Source organism: Epinephelus moara, chromosome 17 (genome assembly GCF_006386435.1).
Source record: "Epinephelus moara isolate mb chromosome 17, YSFRI_EMoa_1.0, whole genome shotgun sequence".
Classification (NCBI taxonomy): Eukaryota; Metazoa; Chordata; class Actinopteri; order Perciformes; family Serranidae; genus Epinephelus; species Epinephelus moara.
Window position 1 is genome coordinate 27922966 of NC_065522.1, and position 17793 is coordinate 27940758.

At 39.2% G+C, this 17793-nt stretch overlaps 1 protein-coding gene across 4 annotated transcripts in view; it reads right to left on the minus strand.

The window, feature by feature from the left end:
- dysf (dysferlin, limb girdle muscular dystrophy 2B (autosomal recessive)) overlaps positions 1 to 17793 on the minus strand; it is a 155194-nt gene that overhangs the window by 71684 nt on the left and 65717 nt on the right. For all 4 annotated transcript variants that reach the window (XM_050067920.1, XM_050067919.1, XM_050067918.1 and 1 more), the window contains 5 exons: positions 17436 to 17477; positions 16269 to 16370; positions 13752 to 13913; positions 9981 to 10155; positions 9814 to 9887 (listed from right to left, as the gene is read on the minus strand). In XM_050067920.1, coding sequence (XP_049923877.1) covers positions 9814 to 9887; positions 9981 to 10155; positions 13752 to 13913; positions 16269 to 16370; positions 17436 to 17477 — 555 coding nt within the window. The remainder of the gene's footprint in view (positions 1 to 9813; positions 9888 to 9980; positions 10156 to 13751; positions 13914 to 16268; positions 16371 to 17435; positions 17478 to 17793) is intronic.

A 17793-nucleotide genomic window follows, 5' to 3' on the forward strand; every position in this document is an offset into this window, starting at 1 on the left:
AAAAGTGAGGAGAAGAGGAGAAGGAGAAGAAGAAGAAAGAGTGAAGGACGTCAAGGAGAAGCTGCAGGAATCCAGAACAGAAGTCTGGAATCACTGGATCCACGGCCGGCTGACAGGAATCACGAGCTTGGAATTCTTTCCCGAAAAATCACAACCTCTCCACAGATTCACTGTCTCTGAATGTTACTTCAGTGTCCTGACGGAGGAGCCAATCCGGTGGTTTTCCACGTTGTAGCCCATTAACTTCAAATCCCGTTCACTTAAACAGTACACCAGAACATTTTCCAGCATCTACCAGACTGTCCTCACTGATTTCTTAAACGGCGGCCATCGGTTTTTACACAATTACAGTTCGGGCTGGAGAGAGGAAACCAGAGACACAGGCCGGCTCCGTCCACAGGTAACAGAATCCACCAAATGTCAATAACTTGTCAGATTCGGTGCGTTCGATCAATACCAAAACATGCAAACACAAAAAGCCTAACAATGATTCCCTGTACGGGGAGTTATGTGTCGGAATATTTCTAGTTAGTATTTCCGAAGTAAGCCCCTGAAAACTACGACTAACATCCGTTCACAAGCCCTGATCACACAAAAATTGTTTTAGCACCTTGAGGCGGCTTTTTGTTATTGTTTTTAATGAGAATGAAGCTACGTGCCTTGCGTTTCTGCGCTCTAGACGCCTGGCGTTTTTGCCGGAGCGCTCTGAAATCCAGATAAAAAGGCTTTCTACTCATTGTCCAGTTGGATGATTTGAGAGGCGGGCCTTCTGTGGTGGTCATGACAAAAAGAAGAGAAACTGGTGGTAGTGGTTGCTGGATACCCAGAGCTATACGAGCCAAGGATAGACAGCAGGTTGTCAAACTGCCCCTGAGTCATCCTACAATAGGTCTGGAAACATCCATCATGGAGGAGAAGCTCCTGGACCAACTGGTGGTACTCCCCTTGACCCACCCTCTTTTTTAGGGGCTCATGTACCCACACAGATCTCTGTTTATCTGCTGACAGCCTCTCAATCTCAACCAGAGCTACAGACAGTTTCCTTTGCCTCAACATTTTAGGGACTTGATACTGTGAAATAACTAAAATAAATAAATAAACATTTAGATGGGAAGGTTAGAATAAGAAGGTGAGTGCGTGATTGCCTGGCAACAATAAAAAGGCACAGCAAGCGTTTCTTTTCACTAGTGGCACTTTGCAAAAAATTTTTTTGCAATCTGCAAAAGCTTTCTGTGTGATCAGAGCCTGTTTGGTTCGGTTCAATCGAACTCAAGTTCGCTTGCCCCCTAAGTGCGGTTTGTTTGGGCAGGTGTGAACACAGCAATCACACTCAGGTGCGGACCGAGACTCTGTTTGGAGTGCCACAGGGATCCATTCTTGGTCCAATTTTATTCTCTTTGTATTTGCTTCCCCTGGGCCACATTATTAGACAGTATATTTCATTTCATTGTTACGCTGATGACACTCAGTTGTACTTGTCCTGCAACCCATCAGAATCAGCTAAATTATCTGCCCTGCATAATTGCCTAGCTGCGGTTAAGGACTGGATGGCAGTGAATTAGCTCCAGCTGAACGCCTCTAAAACAGAGGTCCTTATTATAGGCCCTGAGCACTCTCACAGCCAAATTCTGCCTGCTCTTTGCTCTTTGGCTCAATGTGTTGTTACCACTGTTAAGAGCCTTGGAGTTATTTTGGATGAGAACCTCACTCTCGAGTGCCCATGTTAAAAAGCTGACGCAGTCGTGCTTTTTTCACCTGAGAAACATCTCGAGAATCAGATTTTTTATTTCTTTTAATGATCTTCAAAAAGTGATTCATGCTTTTATAATGTCTCATCTGGACTATTGTAATGCTGTGTTTACTTGCCTGGGACAAAATTTGATTCAAAGGCTTCAGGATGTCCAAAATGCTGACTTTTAACTAGAGCACGAAAACATGAGCACATTTCACCTATTTTAGCTTCCCTTCATTGGTTACCTGTATGTTTTAGAACTGATTTTAAAATTTTACTCTTGACTTTTAAGGCCCTGCATGGTTTGGCACCAAGCTACTTGGCTGAGCTTTTAATACATTATTCACCAGCTCGTAGCTTGCGATCCTCTGACAAGGCCCTGTTAGTTATCCCTCGCTCTAGGCTAAAGACCAGGGGTGACAGGGTGTTTGCTGTGAGAGCTCCAACCCTTTGGAACAGCTTACCTGAGGAACTCAGACATGAAAATTCACTTATTAAATTTAAATCAGCTCTCAAAACTTACTATTATCGCATTGTCTTTGTTTAATTTGTTGACTACTGATTGTGATGCTGCTTGATAATTGTTGCTTATTTTAACTGTTTTATTTGTGAAGCACTTTGTAACAGCTGTTTTGAAAGGTGCTATATAAATAAAGTTATTATTATTATTATCATTGAAGAGGTGGTCTCGGTCCGGTTACAAATGAACTCTAATGCCGTTTGTTTGTGGTGAGAACGTGTTCCGACCTGAATGTGAACCAACTGCAGTCACATGACACATTGTTTGGGTTAAACATGAGCATGTTACAGTCCTGGAGGATTATTAATGTGCACCTCCTCCTGTACTGCCTTAATATGCACATTCAGCACATCCAATGCATCAAAACATTGTTTTCTAGTTGGAGCTGCGCCTCGTTTTCAAACTGTATGGTTTGACTAAAATGAACAATGACAGCAATATAGTCCACGATGAGCAGCGCTAAAATCAACCTGCGTAGTTGTCTCTCCATTGTGACATTAGAAAGTGTCACATTTATCTTACAAGTGTACTCTTCTTCAACATTTTGTTAACTTCCTGGATTTTTCCCACATGGAAATTCTGACCAATCAAGAGCAGCTTTCTCACACAAGGCATTTGATCTGGTCCTCTTGTAAATGCTGCCGTGAGAACACGAACCAACTCTAGGCAATTATACAACTTTGTGACAGAATTACTCCCTGATTTGGACCAAAGCAAGACAACTCTAGGTCTCTAGTTTTATGCTCAGTACCTCCCATAATGTATATTTGATAAAACGTTACACTAGAATTACCATCTCATGATTTTATGCCTCTGTGAACTCGTCAAGTTGCACTTACAGTTTACATCCACGTCTGTGAAAACATGGATGCTCCACACACATCTTCCCCCCGACAGCACGGACGATCTATACAGTCACAGTTTCAAGATGGACACCCAAGATTAGAGTTCGAACGCACATGCTTACCCAAGCGCACCACTTAGCTGTGCATGAGACTGCTTGTAGTGTTTTCAATAGTAATGTTTTAGTGGAGCGCATATATTTGTAAAGTACTGAGCATACGACTCGACCTGTGTCTGAAACGACCCAACAGGCTTTAAGAAGTTCGGACAACTTCACGCTCGTTCAACATATTCAGGCCAACATTTAAATATCCCTTTTATAAACGGCTGGTATTAAAAAGCACTACTTTAAAAATTAGGACGATTCATCGACTGTTTGTGTTCTTGTTTTGCTCAGTCTCACACATGACAGGAAAACTGTGTCCACGCCTCTTGTTTTGATACAAAAATACTGGCTTCAAATATAACCCAATCAGGCCGGATATGAACTCATGGCATGCCTTTACGATGACAACATTACTTTGCTAAAATATAGAGGAAAAGAGGACTGTCATTCCTCTTTCTGTTTTTATCGCTCTCCCTCAATTCTTCTCTTATTGCTATTTATAGTAAATACAGCAACGGCATTATAAACACAATAATTAGCTGGTATTTTTGTGTTCTTTTTTATGGACTTCAGGGACCGCAGTTTGATGACGGTGCGTTTCTGATTCTATCCAGCTCCCTTCAGTCCTTATTGGTACAAATGTGATTTCACAAGGATAGCTGCGGTTTGTGTGTGTGTGTGTGTGTGCATTATTCATGTTTGCCCCCTCAACAGAGAGTATGAAAGCCTCATGAGGTCTGCTAAACCATTAAGACCAAATTATGTTGTCTCCTGATTCTATACAATCCTCTGTTCACTAATATACACAAAGAAACCATTTAATAGACCACAACAGTGTGTGTGTGTGTGTGTGTGTGTGTGTGTGTGAAGGGAGAAGAGGTTGTTGAGTGTGTTTACTGACTTTGCATTTTCTCCGTTGACAGTAATTGAGATCATGCTCCGTACCCCTCAGAGTTGGATGTCAGACATCCACAGTTAGCAGCTGGCTAACTCAGCTTAGCAAAACGAGTGGAAACAAGGGGTACAGCGAGCTTGGCTCCATCCAAGGGGAACTAAATACGCCCTACAAGCACCTCTCAAGGCCTACATACACTGTGTGACTGTGTGACAGACGAAAGATGACCAACGTGAAAGAAACGTGGCGATATCTTTAGTCGTGGCTTTAAAACGGTGGTCCTATGTTGCACAGTGAGAAAGGTTCAAAGATGGCCGTTGTCACAGTTGCGATCAAAGACAGCCTGGGATAAAATCCTGACAGTGTCAGAAACTTCAAATGACCATCTCACTGTGTGACTGCTGTTACGATCTACGTCTACTAACCAACCAATAGACTGATGCTAAACCCAAACAAACCGACAGATAGCAGCTCTCCATGGAGGAAACCCTTGTGTAGTTGTGGCAGCAGAAGCCTTGCCTGCATGATGTGTATTCCAGCTCGGATGATCATGTAAAGAAGGACAAAGTATAAAAGGAAATAGCGGTGGAGTTGCAGCTGCCAGGTGAGCAACCACACAGACACACTGCAGTATATAGTGCCCCCAAAACTTAAGGTTATTTTCAGATATGAATAATACATATTATTTCAGACATTTTATTAATAATTTTCCCGACATTTTAAAAGTATTTTTCAGACATTTAATAAATATTTTAGGAACATTTTTCGGTTATTCTATCAAAAGTATTTCCAGTACAGACAATATTTTTTCAGACATTTAAAAACAGTTTTTCAGACAATTTTATCAATATTTTTCAGACATTTTAAAACAATCTCTCAGATAATTTTATCAGTATTTTTTCGGACATTTTATTAAAATTTGTTCAGACGTTTCAATAATGTTTCTCTAATATTTTATAAACCTTTTTTTCAGAGATTGTATCAATACTTTTTCTGACATTCTAATAATATTTTTTGGACATTTTAACCCCCTTTTTTCAAGACATTTTAAAACAAATTTTTGGACAATTTTATCAATACCTTTTCAGAAATTTTACCAAGATTTTTTCAGACTTTTCATTAACATTTGTTCGTGCATTTTAATTTAGTTTTTTGGATATTTTATCAATATTTTTCTGGAGATTTCATCAACATTTTTTTTAGACATTTTATTAAACATTTTCAGACATTTTATTAGTATTTTTTCAGACATTTCATTAAAATTTATTCGGACATTTCAATAATGTTTTTTTCGGATATTTTATCAACATTTTTTTCAGAGATTTTATCAATACTTTTTCAGATATTTTATTAATATCTTTTCCCGCCATTTTAATAATATGTTTTGGACATTTTAACCCCCTTTTCCCAGATATTTTAAAACAAATTTTCTGACAATTTTGTCAATATTTTTTCAGAAATGTTATTAACATTTTTTCTGACATTTCATTAACATTTGTTCTGTTATGATTTTCAAAAATTTTATCGATAGTTTTCTGGAGATTTCATCAACATTTTTCTGACAATTTCAGATGATTCTTTGACTTTTTTGGACATTTTATTAATATTTTTTTACGACATTTTAATAATATTTTCTGGACATTTTATTGACATTTTTTCCGGACATTTTATTACTATCATTTCTGACATTTTAGTAACATTTGTCGGGCATTTTATCAAAAGTATTTCCAACATATTATCAACATTTTTTTTCAGACATGTCACTAACGTTTGTTCGTACATTTTAATAATGTTTTTATGGTATGTTATCTGGTATGTGTTTTTTTTGACATTTTATCAACATTTTTTTGGACATTTCATTAACATTTGTTTGTGTATTTTGATAATGTTTTTCGGATATTTTATCAATAATTTTTCAGAGATTTTTATCAACATTTTGTCAGACATTTTACTAATATTTTTTTCCAACATTTTAATAACATTTGTCAGACGTTTTATCCACATTTTTTCCAACACATTATCAACATTTTTTTTAGACATTTCATTAACATTTGTTTGTACATTTTAATAATGTTGACGATGATGATGACTGTTCACGGTGTACACTGATCTGCAACCTGCCATGTTGTTACAGCGTTACAAATACCACTTTGGGTCAAGTTGGGCTTTTCGTTTTGTCCAAAGTTATGAGGCGAAGCTTGCACCGAGAGTTCTCATGGACTTTCTGTAGCATGCAGATGAAAATACAGCCCGATTGGAAAAAGAAAATGCTGGCATTGTACGATTCTGCAAACCTCAAATACGTTGGACTACATGTGCATGTTTTATACGTATCATATCAACGTTTCTAAAGTGATGTAGTGTATGAGCTGACTTTGTCATCTGGAGGTGGAGGAGACATGGGGATGGCGTGACACCTGGGTGAGTGTCCTGCCAAGCTGCAGACCACTGTTTGAGACCAACTAACAAGAAAATCGTTTTTTTGAATGAGTCATTTCTGTGTTTCCAGCGGGTTTTTTTAGCCACCAAATGTCGCTGCCTTTTTTGCCAGGATAGAACCATGAAAAGCAATTGTCTTTGACCGAGACAAGGCTGCGTTTCCTGTCGGGATAGTGCCATCAACACCTGGTATTTTGCACCCAAACATGATCTTTCCTAACCATAACCAATCGTTTTTTTGTGCCTGAGACAAACTACGTTAACCACAGCATTGTTGATACGTAAGGTTTCAAAGTATCGGCTACATAATAACGTTCAATTCCAACATTTTTTCTGGCAATGGGGTTTCAGATATTCTGACATTACGTTTAGTTGAAAGTCCTTCAAATTTTTAACATTAGCATGTTTGCCTCTCACAGTTTAATAACACTGCCTGTCTCTTCATGTATGTGTCCTGGTGAGTGTGTGGTTGTGTCTGTGGGTTTGAGTGTGAGTACAGTATGTGTGCACGATAAAATGTCAATGGTGTGTGTCAAACTTAAGAAATTCAAACAGGGATTAGGTCGATTGGAAAATAGTTTCCATGTTCCTCATTTACCAGAGAAAGAGAGAAAGAAAGAAAGAATGAAAGAAAGAGAGAAAGGACTAAATGTCTCAAACTTGGAGAAAAGGGAGCGAGGGAGAGGGAGAGAGAATGTTAATGATTGGTGACGAGCGCGGGTCTCGTGGTCGCCACGGTAACCACCGACCACAGAGAGGGTTGCCATGTCATCATGTCAGAACATGTTTATTTATGCTGCTGCTGGTACCACTGAACACACACACACACACACACAGAAACACACTCAGACGACGATACAGACACACACACGTTCAGAAACCCCTTTTTGATCAGTCTTTACAACTGTGCAAAGGCCACAACACACACACACACACACACACACACACACACACACACACACACACACACACACACACAGATGTTCCCTGTGGAAAAACGAGTGTTTCATAGTTGCCCTTTACACCCCCACGTCTGAAAAAAGCACACATTTGCGAACTCATACAAAGATGCACACACGCAAATAAATAAGCATCAACAGAAATGTCACCCACACACACACACACACACACACACACACACACACGCACACACGCACACACACACCTCTCTAATACATGCATTAGGAAAAATCTCTGGAACATTGGGTATTAAACCACTTACAGTCGGTTCAGCTGTAATGAAGAGCAACTGGAGAGCTAAAGTTCAGCTGCAGTTTTTCTTTCACCGAAAGAACGCGACCTTCTTCTCCGTGAATCTAATTCGTTCAATAACGTGAGACCTGTAACAGCATCTATTGATTACTGATCAACAGTGGTTCGGCTGCTGTTAAGAAATGAGAAGAGCTTGGCGAAGTGTTTTTAGTAATTACTCTGAAGGTATTTGTTATACGCTGACAGAAGCTTTTGTGCCCTGAGCTTTGTCTTTCAGGCAGCTCATATTTCCAAAGATAAAGATGATTAGTTCAAAAGACATTTTTGATGCAAATTGTGGTCAGCAAGTATCTACATTCAGTAATTAATCTCTTTGTATTGTAGTAAATTTCTCTGTTGGTGGCAGGGTCCGCCATTCAAGCACTAAATTGAAATGATCGACATAAGTAGAAGGGATTCACAGAGAACAACACCCGTCACACTATAACTAGATACTCGTCGAACGTCAGTTTTGGATGTTCAGGGTCTGCATGTCAATTTAAGCTCGTCAAATGCATCCTGTCTGTTTTCAAAATAAACTTAGAACATAGGTGAAAAAGGTTTTTAGGTTTACTTCCATAGGTTCAGGCAACAAAAGCACATAGTTAGGTTAAGACAAAACATAGTTTAGCTTAAAATCAGTCTGTTACAAACATAATTATGCTACACATATTAGCACGCTATTTTTTTATTAAAATAACCCGACTGGCTTTTGGTTTCTTGTGGGACACCAATAGCAGACTCCAAGCAGTAGCATCGGTAGATCTCATACCGCCACTAAAGGGTACATCTCTGACGCAGAGGGCCACTGACCTAGAGTCAGTATTTGACCAGGTTGGCTGCTGCTTCGAATTAAAAACACTCATCGAGGGGACCACAGAGTTGCTTTTATTGTGAAGCAACCACAGGAAACGCTAGTAAGTGCAAGTGTCATCAAATTAACCAGGACTTTAAGATGAGATTCCCGGCTGTGTCCCTGCTGGATTGCACTTACCAAATGTAACTAGAATTTTATTACAAAATGACAAGGTCCGCACACTGGTTAATAATCCCAGGAATGTTTTTTAATGAACCAGATGACATCTCGAGGGTCTTCAAGCTCTTCATTGGGAAAAACGCTTGATGCTCATAAACTAACATGTTCCTCTGTCCAACATACGCCGATCAGCCAAAACATTAAAACCACGGACAGGTGAATTGAATAACATTGATCATCTTGTTCCAATGCAATGTTCTGCTGCGATACTGTAACATTCCTGAGGATGCCACTTGACGCGCTCCACCCACCCAAACACATTACACATCAAGTAGCCCATTTGGCAACAGCACTCCCTGATAGCAGTGCCCCTCCCCGTCAGCAGGACAATGCACCTTGCCACCCCATAAAAACTGCTCAGGAATGGTCCGAGGAACGTGACAAAGAGCTCAAGGCGTCGACCTGGCCTCCAAATTCACCTGATCCCAATCTTATCAAGCATTTGTGGGACATGCCGGTACCCCAGAGGTACCCCTGTTCCACAGTGGGGCCTCCTTGGATCAGACTTGGCTTTGACTTGTCAAGGCATCAACAAAGGTCCTCAAGGGAAGTCCTTTGGAGTCTAACTCCAGGGCATTGGCGGCAGGTCCTTTAAGTCGCGTGGGTCGTGAGGTGGGGTACCAGCACGTCCCACGGAAGCTTGATCAGACTGGAATCTGGGGAAGTTAGAGGCCAGGTCGACGCCTTGTGGCATGCTGCACTGTCCTGCTGGGGGGCCACTTCCATCACGGAATTTGCTGTTGCCATGGGGGGTGTGCTTGGTCTGCAGTGCTGTTTGGGTGGGTGGAGGGTGGAGGCTGGTATCCACATGAATGCCAGGACTAAAGGTTTCCCTGACGGCAGTGCCCCTCCCCCTCAGCACAAACACTGAAAGCTATTTGTGTCTTTGACGGTTTTGGTCTTTTCCTCTTTGGTCATTGAGCATTTATTGCTAAAAAATAACGAGGTATTGTTCACATCTTTAACTGCCAAACTGACGGGATGGTTTTACCTGGTCAGGCACGAGCGGCTCCTCGTCATCAATGTCAATGAAAACATCCCCAGAAATTAACTGGGGTGTCTCACCTGCACATGCAGACACACAGAGGAAGACATTCTTAAACACTGATAATTATTTTAGCTCTTTGTGAGATAAATTTATATCCATCCATGTCTTACGTCTCCATTCCTCCTCTTCCTCCTCCTCTGTTGCTTGTTCCTCCTCCAGGCTGCACCGGTACTCCTCCAGCGACCGGATGGTGCACTGACCGACTACCGGCTTCCTCCCAAACTGACGGTTGTCGATGACTTTGATGACGATTGGCGGCATGTAGAGCTCCTCGCAGGGAAGTCTCTGTGGGAATAAAGAAAAAGGGATTAAAAAGAGAAAATCATGATGGAGGTATAAATAAAGGGAAAGGATATGAAAAAGAAAGACAACATGAATAAAAACAACTTCCTCTGATCTACACCAGACTCTAATTGGATATGCCACCTGCCCGCCTGATGGTGATTGGCTGTGACTGCTAACTGTCTCAAGCTGATTGGACACGCCTTGGTGACAGTCCAATCACGGCATCGTTACACCTTAGCTGACCTCTCCCATGTCAAGGAAGAAATGACTGAATCCGTTTAGCTAGATATTTGATCTTTGTGAGGAAAATCAGGACACAAACTTTAACTTAAGACGTCAGTTCAGGGTCTCAAATAAACGTGTTTACGTGTAAAGTGACACCATGAAAAGAAACATTTATCTTAAATGACAACATGGCTGACTCTGTTCTTCTCCACACTGTGCTAATTTAACAAAAATGCACTGTGAAACCAGCCGACTGGCATCGAATGTCACCTTAACTTGACAATTTCATATAATCTGATTATTCCATGTAAAGTAAGGAGGTATAAAGCTGCCATTATAATAAATAAATAAGTTATTAAATGCATGGTTCAATCAATAAATAGATGGACAAAAAATAAATAGAAAAAATAAATAAATAAATGGATTTATTTATCAAACAGTTTACTTAAATTTGTATCTACTTGTTTTGTGAAGAAATAAAAACAGATTTATATAAAATGGAAATAAAGAAACCGGAAAAGAAACTGAGAAACAGAAATAAATGTAAGCAGAAAATAATATATTGGAAAATTAAATATGAAAATAAATAGATATAAAAATCAGTAATTTGTCAAAAAATGTTTACATAAATAAAATGTATTTCCTTATTTGAATTTTTTCATCATTTTTGAGAAAGAAGTAGAAATAGAAGACATACAAAACAGAAATAAAACAAATATTAATAGCTATTTGACAAATTACTTATAAATAAAATAAATAATAAATAAAGAATACATTTTAAAAAATAAATAAATAAATAGCAGAAAGAAATGTAAACAGAAAATAATAAATAGGAAAATCAATACAAAAAGAATAAAGAAATTTAATTTTAATAATTTATTTATTTAAGTTGCGTAAATTGTCCAAGAAAAATTATATGTATTTATTTATTTGACAAGTTATTAATTTTTGAGGAAAAGTAAAAATTGAAAAAATAAATATTGTTTGTTTGTTTGACATATTATTTATTTTTGTACTTATTTATTCTGTAAAGAAATACAGTAATAAACAAATGGGGAAATGATTTAATTGGGAAATAGAAAAAATGAATGTAAACAGAAAAAAAATAAGTTGGAAAATAATTAAATACGAAAAATAAAGAAATACAAAAATAAGGAATTTGTCAAAAATATATATATAAATACGATTTATTACATAATTTGTCAAAAATATAATATTTTTTATTCATTTGACAAATTACTAATATTTGAAAAATAGGTAGATATAGAAGAAATAAAAAATATATAAATAAAATGTATTTATTATTTTATACTTGTGTATATTTATTTTCAAATTAACATGCACAGTATTTGATAAATTAGGCTTTTATTCATTTATATATTTTTTCATTTATTTGGTTATTATATCTGCACATTTTGTCCTCCATACAATGCCACATGTCCACCAGAAAACGGGTAAGTCCAGTTAAAGTTTTCTTTAAGAGGGAAATCTGTGCACTTCAGCATCACCTCATTTAGCAGAGCCAGCTCGGAGAGAATAAAGAGAGTTTGTGACTCTAATCCATTTGACCTCTCTGGTTTTAAAAAAGGCTTAAGTGGGGCTGATGATGCTAAACTCACACAATAAACTGAGGGAGCTAACATGAGGTGGTTAGACTCTTCAAAGAGTTGTATTTAAGGAAACTATGCACATGACATTTTCTTATGCCCCCGTGGCATACGAAAACACTTACGCAGTCAACTTAAGACCTTAATATTGTTAACATTAAATGCTTGGACTCGGTTCAGCGGCTGAATTTAAGGGAAAAATATGTGCATATTTCCACAGTCCGGTTGAGGCTGTCAGACACTTGCGGTGGTCAACACAGGGCCTTAATCTTGTTAACATTAAACTGCCAGAGCCAAAGCAAGGATATGTATTTGAGGGAAAAATATGTGAATATTTCCATACTCCAGTTAAAGCTGTCATAATAAAACACCGAGGTGATCAACTTCAGACCTTAATATTGTTAACATTAAACTCTCGGAGCCTGTACTGGAGCTGCCGCTTGGAAAAACGTGCGTAATATTTCCATATTTCAGTTTAGGTTTTTATAAGAAAACACTTATGTTAAATGTAATGGCATTGATGTAAACCCACTGGAAATATATTCATGGAGGACACGTTTATGGCTGTAGAATATGTAAAGAGTCTTGAGGCTCCCTCTTGCTGTCAGTATCCTGGTTTTGTGTTGATTAAAAAAATGACTGAATTAAAAGAACTTTAGTAGTTCAGCACACAGACGCGGTTTCATGACCACACAAGTCTATAATCAGCTTTAGATTCATCTGGAGCAGAAGCTTTAACATTTATCCTAAAAAAGGCATCCAGGACAGGGATGTCAATGGACAACTATTCATGGGTTAACTACAGACAATATTTTAGACCATTTACACATGCTATTTTATGGATTCATTTTGCTACTGATGGTGCGTTCCATTTGTACTGGTAATGCGGAATTTTTAATGACTTTCTGATTCCTTATGACAAAACAGTTTCTAGAGGTCGACGATGGAAAAAAACTGGCCAAAGCTGAAATAAATATTAGCTATGACATGCAAAAGTCCCACAAATCACACCAAAGTAGTCACATGGATTTTAATTGAAGTGAATGAGAGACAGAGGGAGTTTTGGTGGTGAATTTTGGTGCAAATGAGACCACAATGAAAGTTTCTTGACACGTGTTCTGTCTGGCCTGTCAGTCCTAAGAAAACCCTCTGCCCGTTGTTCTTTTATTATTGTGAGAGGTAGATGAATCTCTACACTGCTGAATTACATACGAGACCTGAAATCTAGAGAAATGTATTTTTGTTGAGGCTCTTTGTCACCGATTCTACCTGCCATGTATCTATGCTTTAAGATACACGCATGTTGTCTGATTTATGTTCTTGTTCTGCAATAACATCCTGATTAAAAGCATCTAGTCAGCATTGGTGCCACAGTCACAACCGTGATAAAACATCTCCACCCTGCGTTTACTCGGCGTCAGTAATGTATACACTGACATCAGTGAGAGAAGTCTTTCACCCTGCAGACACGTTGTGTTTTGGATCGTAAATCAGATCTGCAACTGAGCTGGAAGCTTCTGAAAACGTGTGACTTCTACAGCGTCCACATTCAGAATTAGTGCTTTTCTGCTAACAGGGGATTTCTACTTTTCTAAAAGAAGAGAAGAAACAGCAGAGTTCAATATTGTGGCTTCACTGATGAAGACAAACGACTGACGCCAACCAAATCACAGCAGAGCTCTCATTAGCCATGAAAGCCTCTGCACTGATTACATCTGTGTAGTGTGTGTATATGTACAGTAGAGTGCGTCGGCGTGTTCTCACCACATCAAGGATGAGCATGTTGACGTCGAAGTTGGGCTTCTTCTTCATGCTGCGGATGACGCAGCTCTGGACCATGATGCCTCCGCACTCCACCTGCAGGCTCGGGGAGGTGATGCTCGCCAACTGGAAACTCTTCAGGTTGCGGACGCCCCACGCCAAGATCTGACAGAGGGGACAGGAAGGTACAGGTGGTCATTTATTCTGATCATCAGCTACTCCTTTAATCTATGACAGAAATTATTACAAAATTCCTCGAGCCTGGATCTTAGATCTGGTTGTTTTGTTTGATGAACCGCCCAAACACCAAACAAATTACAAGATCTCCCAAGAAAAGCAGTAAATGCTGCCATTTTAGAGGCTTGAATCTGCAAATGTTTTGGGTTATTTATGATCTTGTAAATTAATTGTCATGCCTCAAGGCCCCTTTTAGAGCAGAAATGATTACTAGATTAATCGATTGGTAAATTGTCAGAAATATCACCCATAATGCAGTCTTAGGATCCCTCCCATTACGACTTCACACCCATTCTCACCTGGTCCCACCTGACCCTAACGACTTACATGGTGGCCAGGTGGGTCAATGACTCACATTGTCACCTCAACGACTAATGAGGGTTAGATGGGTTCGGGTGTGAATGGGTGTTGAGTCGTCTGGGAGGGATCTTAGGACTGCGTTGTAAGTGGGTGACAAGACGTGTCATAGCCCACCTCCTCTGTTTCACACTGGTTGTTCCAGTTTGAGGTAGATGGCTTCTTTCACGCCTCTTTCAAACTATCTGTCTTCTCTGGCCAAGATGTGAACATTGCTGTCCTCAAAGGAGTGTCCCTTCTCCTTTAGATGTAAAGCCCCGTTTCCACGGGCAGTTCAGTTGAGTTCAGTTCAGTACACTTTTTTTCTGTTTCCACTGTGAAAAGTTGTGGATGGTACCAATAGAACCGTTCCGTACCGTCCCCATGTTTGGTCCCCCCTCTGCTGGGGTACCTAGCACACAGATCTGGTACTAAAAGGTGGAGCTGTGAACACTGCAGTCTGATTGGTCAGTAGAGGACGGTCACTCTGCTCAGGGCTGAGTTGTGTCTGGTTTTGAGGCTCATGTAACCACTGTTCATACTGTGGAGAGTTTTATTAGTAAACTGTAACTATAAAATGAAAGGATGTTTTGCTGCCTCTCACAGCAGCTGGAGTCTGAGAAAAAATAACTTCATTCACTGGGCCGACTGCCGGCAACTTTTAAGGTGGAACGTTAACTTGTAATGTTACTCAATGCATGAGGTGACGATGTGAATCCATCAGCACACCTTAAATTTCACTGTGACAACTTTGACCATCACTTTAGTTTTTATATGACAGACACTTTAAGTAAAGAGTGGATCTTCAATTTTGACCGTATTATGTGAACTGCATATATTCTAATCCTCACTCAGAGAAAAAGAAAGTGTCGTGGAGTGTTGTTCCTGTGGGCTACAGCAACACTAAACCCCTGAGCTTGCCTGAGAAGGACTAAATGCACAAAGCTGCTGTTTTTAAATATCCCATGGAGAGAGACTCTCACTGCAGCCTGTTTTATTTTGTGCTGAAAATGTTGGCGTGCAGCCTCGTTCTGTGGACGATAATGAGGAAATACAGTGAGTGCTGGACGGTGCAGTGAGTGACACATTTAAGAGTACTGTTTGCAGTGGAAACACTAGGGTCTAGGTGCCATGTCTGAAGGGTTACTGTTGGTTCGAAAGGTACCGTACTGAAAGTGTTTGGTGGACATGGGGCTTTAGTGGACAGCTGAGTCTTGACCTGAGGAGCTGGCTCTTCTGTGCTGTGCCATGCGCCTGCAGAGTGGTTGTTTTGTTTCCCCAGTGTACAAATCTGTGCATTCCACTCACATGTGACCTTAGCGACTCTGTAAGGGTCCACACCCACACAGAGTTTAAAGCCTGCGACTCCCCACCAGTCTGTTAGAACTGAAGAAGCCTCTTGGATGAGAAAGAGGTGAAACATCTTCAAGAAACTCAAGCAAGTCCTTTTGCCTACGATACAACATCTTCACCGACAAATTCTTTATTAGTTCATCTGTATTATGACGTGCAAATTCAGATGGAGGAACAGGAAGTGATAAATCCAGGTAATGTGTAAATTGGGTAAAGAGTAAAGCGACCACATTAAAGGGTTGGATGAACCCGCAGGCGGCAGGTAGTGTCACAAAACTGAAACTCACGTTGGGTGTGATCCAAACAAAATGAAGGAAAGTGACTTTTCCCGCAACTTGATCGATTTGCTTGATTTACGCCCGACAACTGAATCACTGCACAGAAGAAAGTGTGCATCTACTCATGGACAAGAGGCTCAGGATCATAACGGCGCCAGATGAAAACATTAATGGCGTCCTCCTTGGCTGAGCTGTAACGTCGACTAGCACAGTAGTGCTAAGTGAGCTAGCAGGAGATACACACTTCTTTCTGCATGGCGATCTAGTTTGGTAGAGAGAAAATAGTTCCTACTTATATGTATATTGACATTGATACCTCGATGGCGGTTCTCTGCAGAACAGGTTTGATTCCCTGAGGAACCACGAAGACGTTGGGCTCTCTCTGAGGGGGCGGGTGCGGGAGGTCCGACTCCTCCGGCTGCCAGTAGGAACACAGGACAGTGGTGAGTCGGAGACAGGTCATCAACAGGAGACACGAGATAAAAGCATGGAGGACTAAAGCTAACATTATAATAAATAAATAAATAAATAAATGAAATTATAAAAGAAAAAAATTGAGAATTAAAAAATCCACAATAAAACAAATCTGAGTATTCAATTCAATTTTAAATAAATATGCAAATAATTTGAAAACTAAATACTAATTAATACTAGTTTCTATTTCTACTTTTCTCAAATACTTGGTCAAATAAATAAATGTAGTTTTTCTATTTCTGTGCATATGTGTTCATTTTTAAAACTAATCTGCACATTTAATTAATAATCAAGGCTTTTATTTTGACATTTACATTAGCTTTAGTCCTCCATACTTTAACAAAACCCATGAAAACGAGCCATGCTGTTCACTTTCAAGTCACATAAATACATGTTAAATATCTACATGTTTAGTATCATCATGTCAAGTGAGTTTTTGAGCGTTAAAACCACACAAATAACATTCAAGTGAAGACCAATGTAGGTGAAGTCGGTTACTGGTGACATGAGCACAAAACAGCTGAAGAGGACATGTTATATTTGTCGTCTTTTGTTACGTTACATGATGTGTTCTCCTAATTGTTAAATATCAAATACAAAATTTTGATCTTTCTTGTAATTATGAAATTCTCATTTCGTGATTACGTGAAAATGGCTTGTTATTTTAATGATACTACATGAATGCTACTGTAGGTCAGAATCATAAACTTTATTTTTACCTGTATGGATAAAATTTAAATGATCATCTTTATAAATGTCCTCTCTGGCCTTCCATACAAACCAACTAAATATGAAACAGAAAATAAAATGTTAGTGGAATGTTGGATTATATATTAGAGTATGAAATGAGGAAAAAAAGGCGCACAATTCACGAGTAAGAAGGTGATATATGAGGGCTGGTCTGGAGCACGCATGTATGATGATGTCGTACAGACATGCAGACATGAAACAGGTTGGATGGGTCTGGTTTTCCTATCTCCTTCTGTGTGTGTGTATATATATATTGTACCCATTGCTGCAGGTTTTCAGAGAGGAATCCCGGAAACATCAACTGAGGAAGCAACATTGAAGAAAAAGAGACGGAGAAAAGATGAAGAGCAGTGAAATAAAAGAGAAGAACTGCATCAGCAAAAGGTAAAAAACATCAGAGAAGAAATGAACAATTTCACATTTCATATTCCGCACATATTTTAGAGGAAATGCACAATCACCAGAGACATGCATGATGTTTCTGAATCGTTTTAAAGCAGGATTCTCGTGTTATTATTATTCAACGCTCCTTAATTGTACAGAGTTGCTTGTTCTCACCACAGATGTGTTGCTGTATGAAATAAAAACTCTCACCATGTTTGGTTACATGTGAGGAG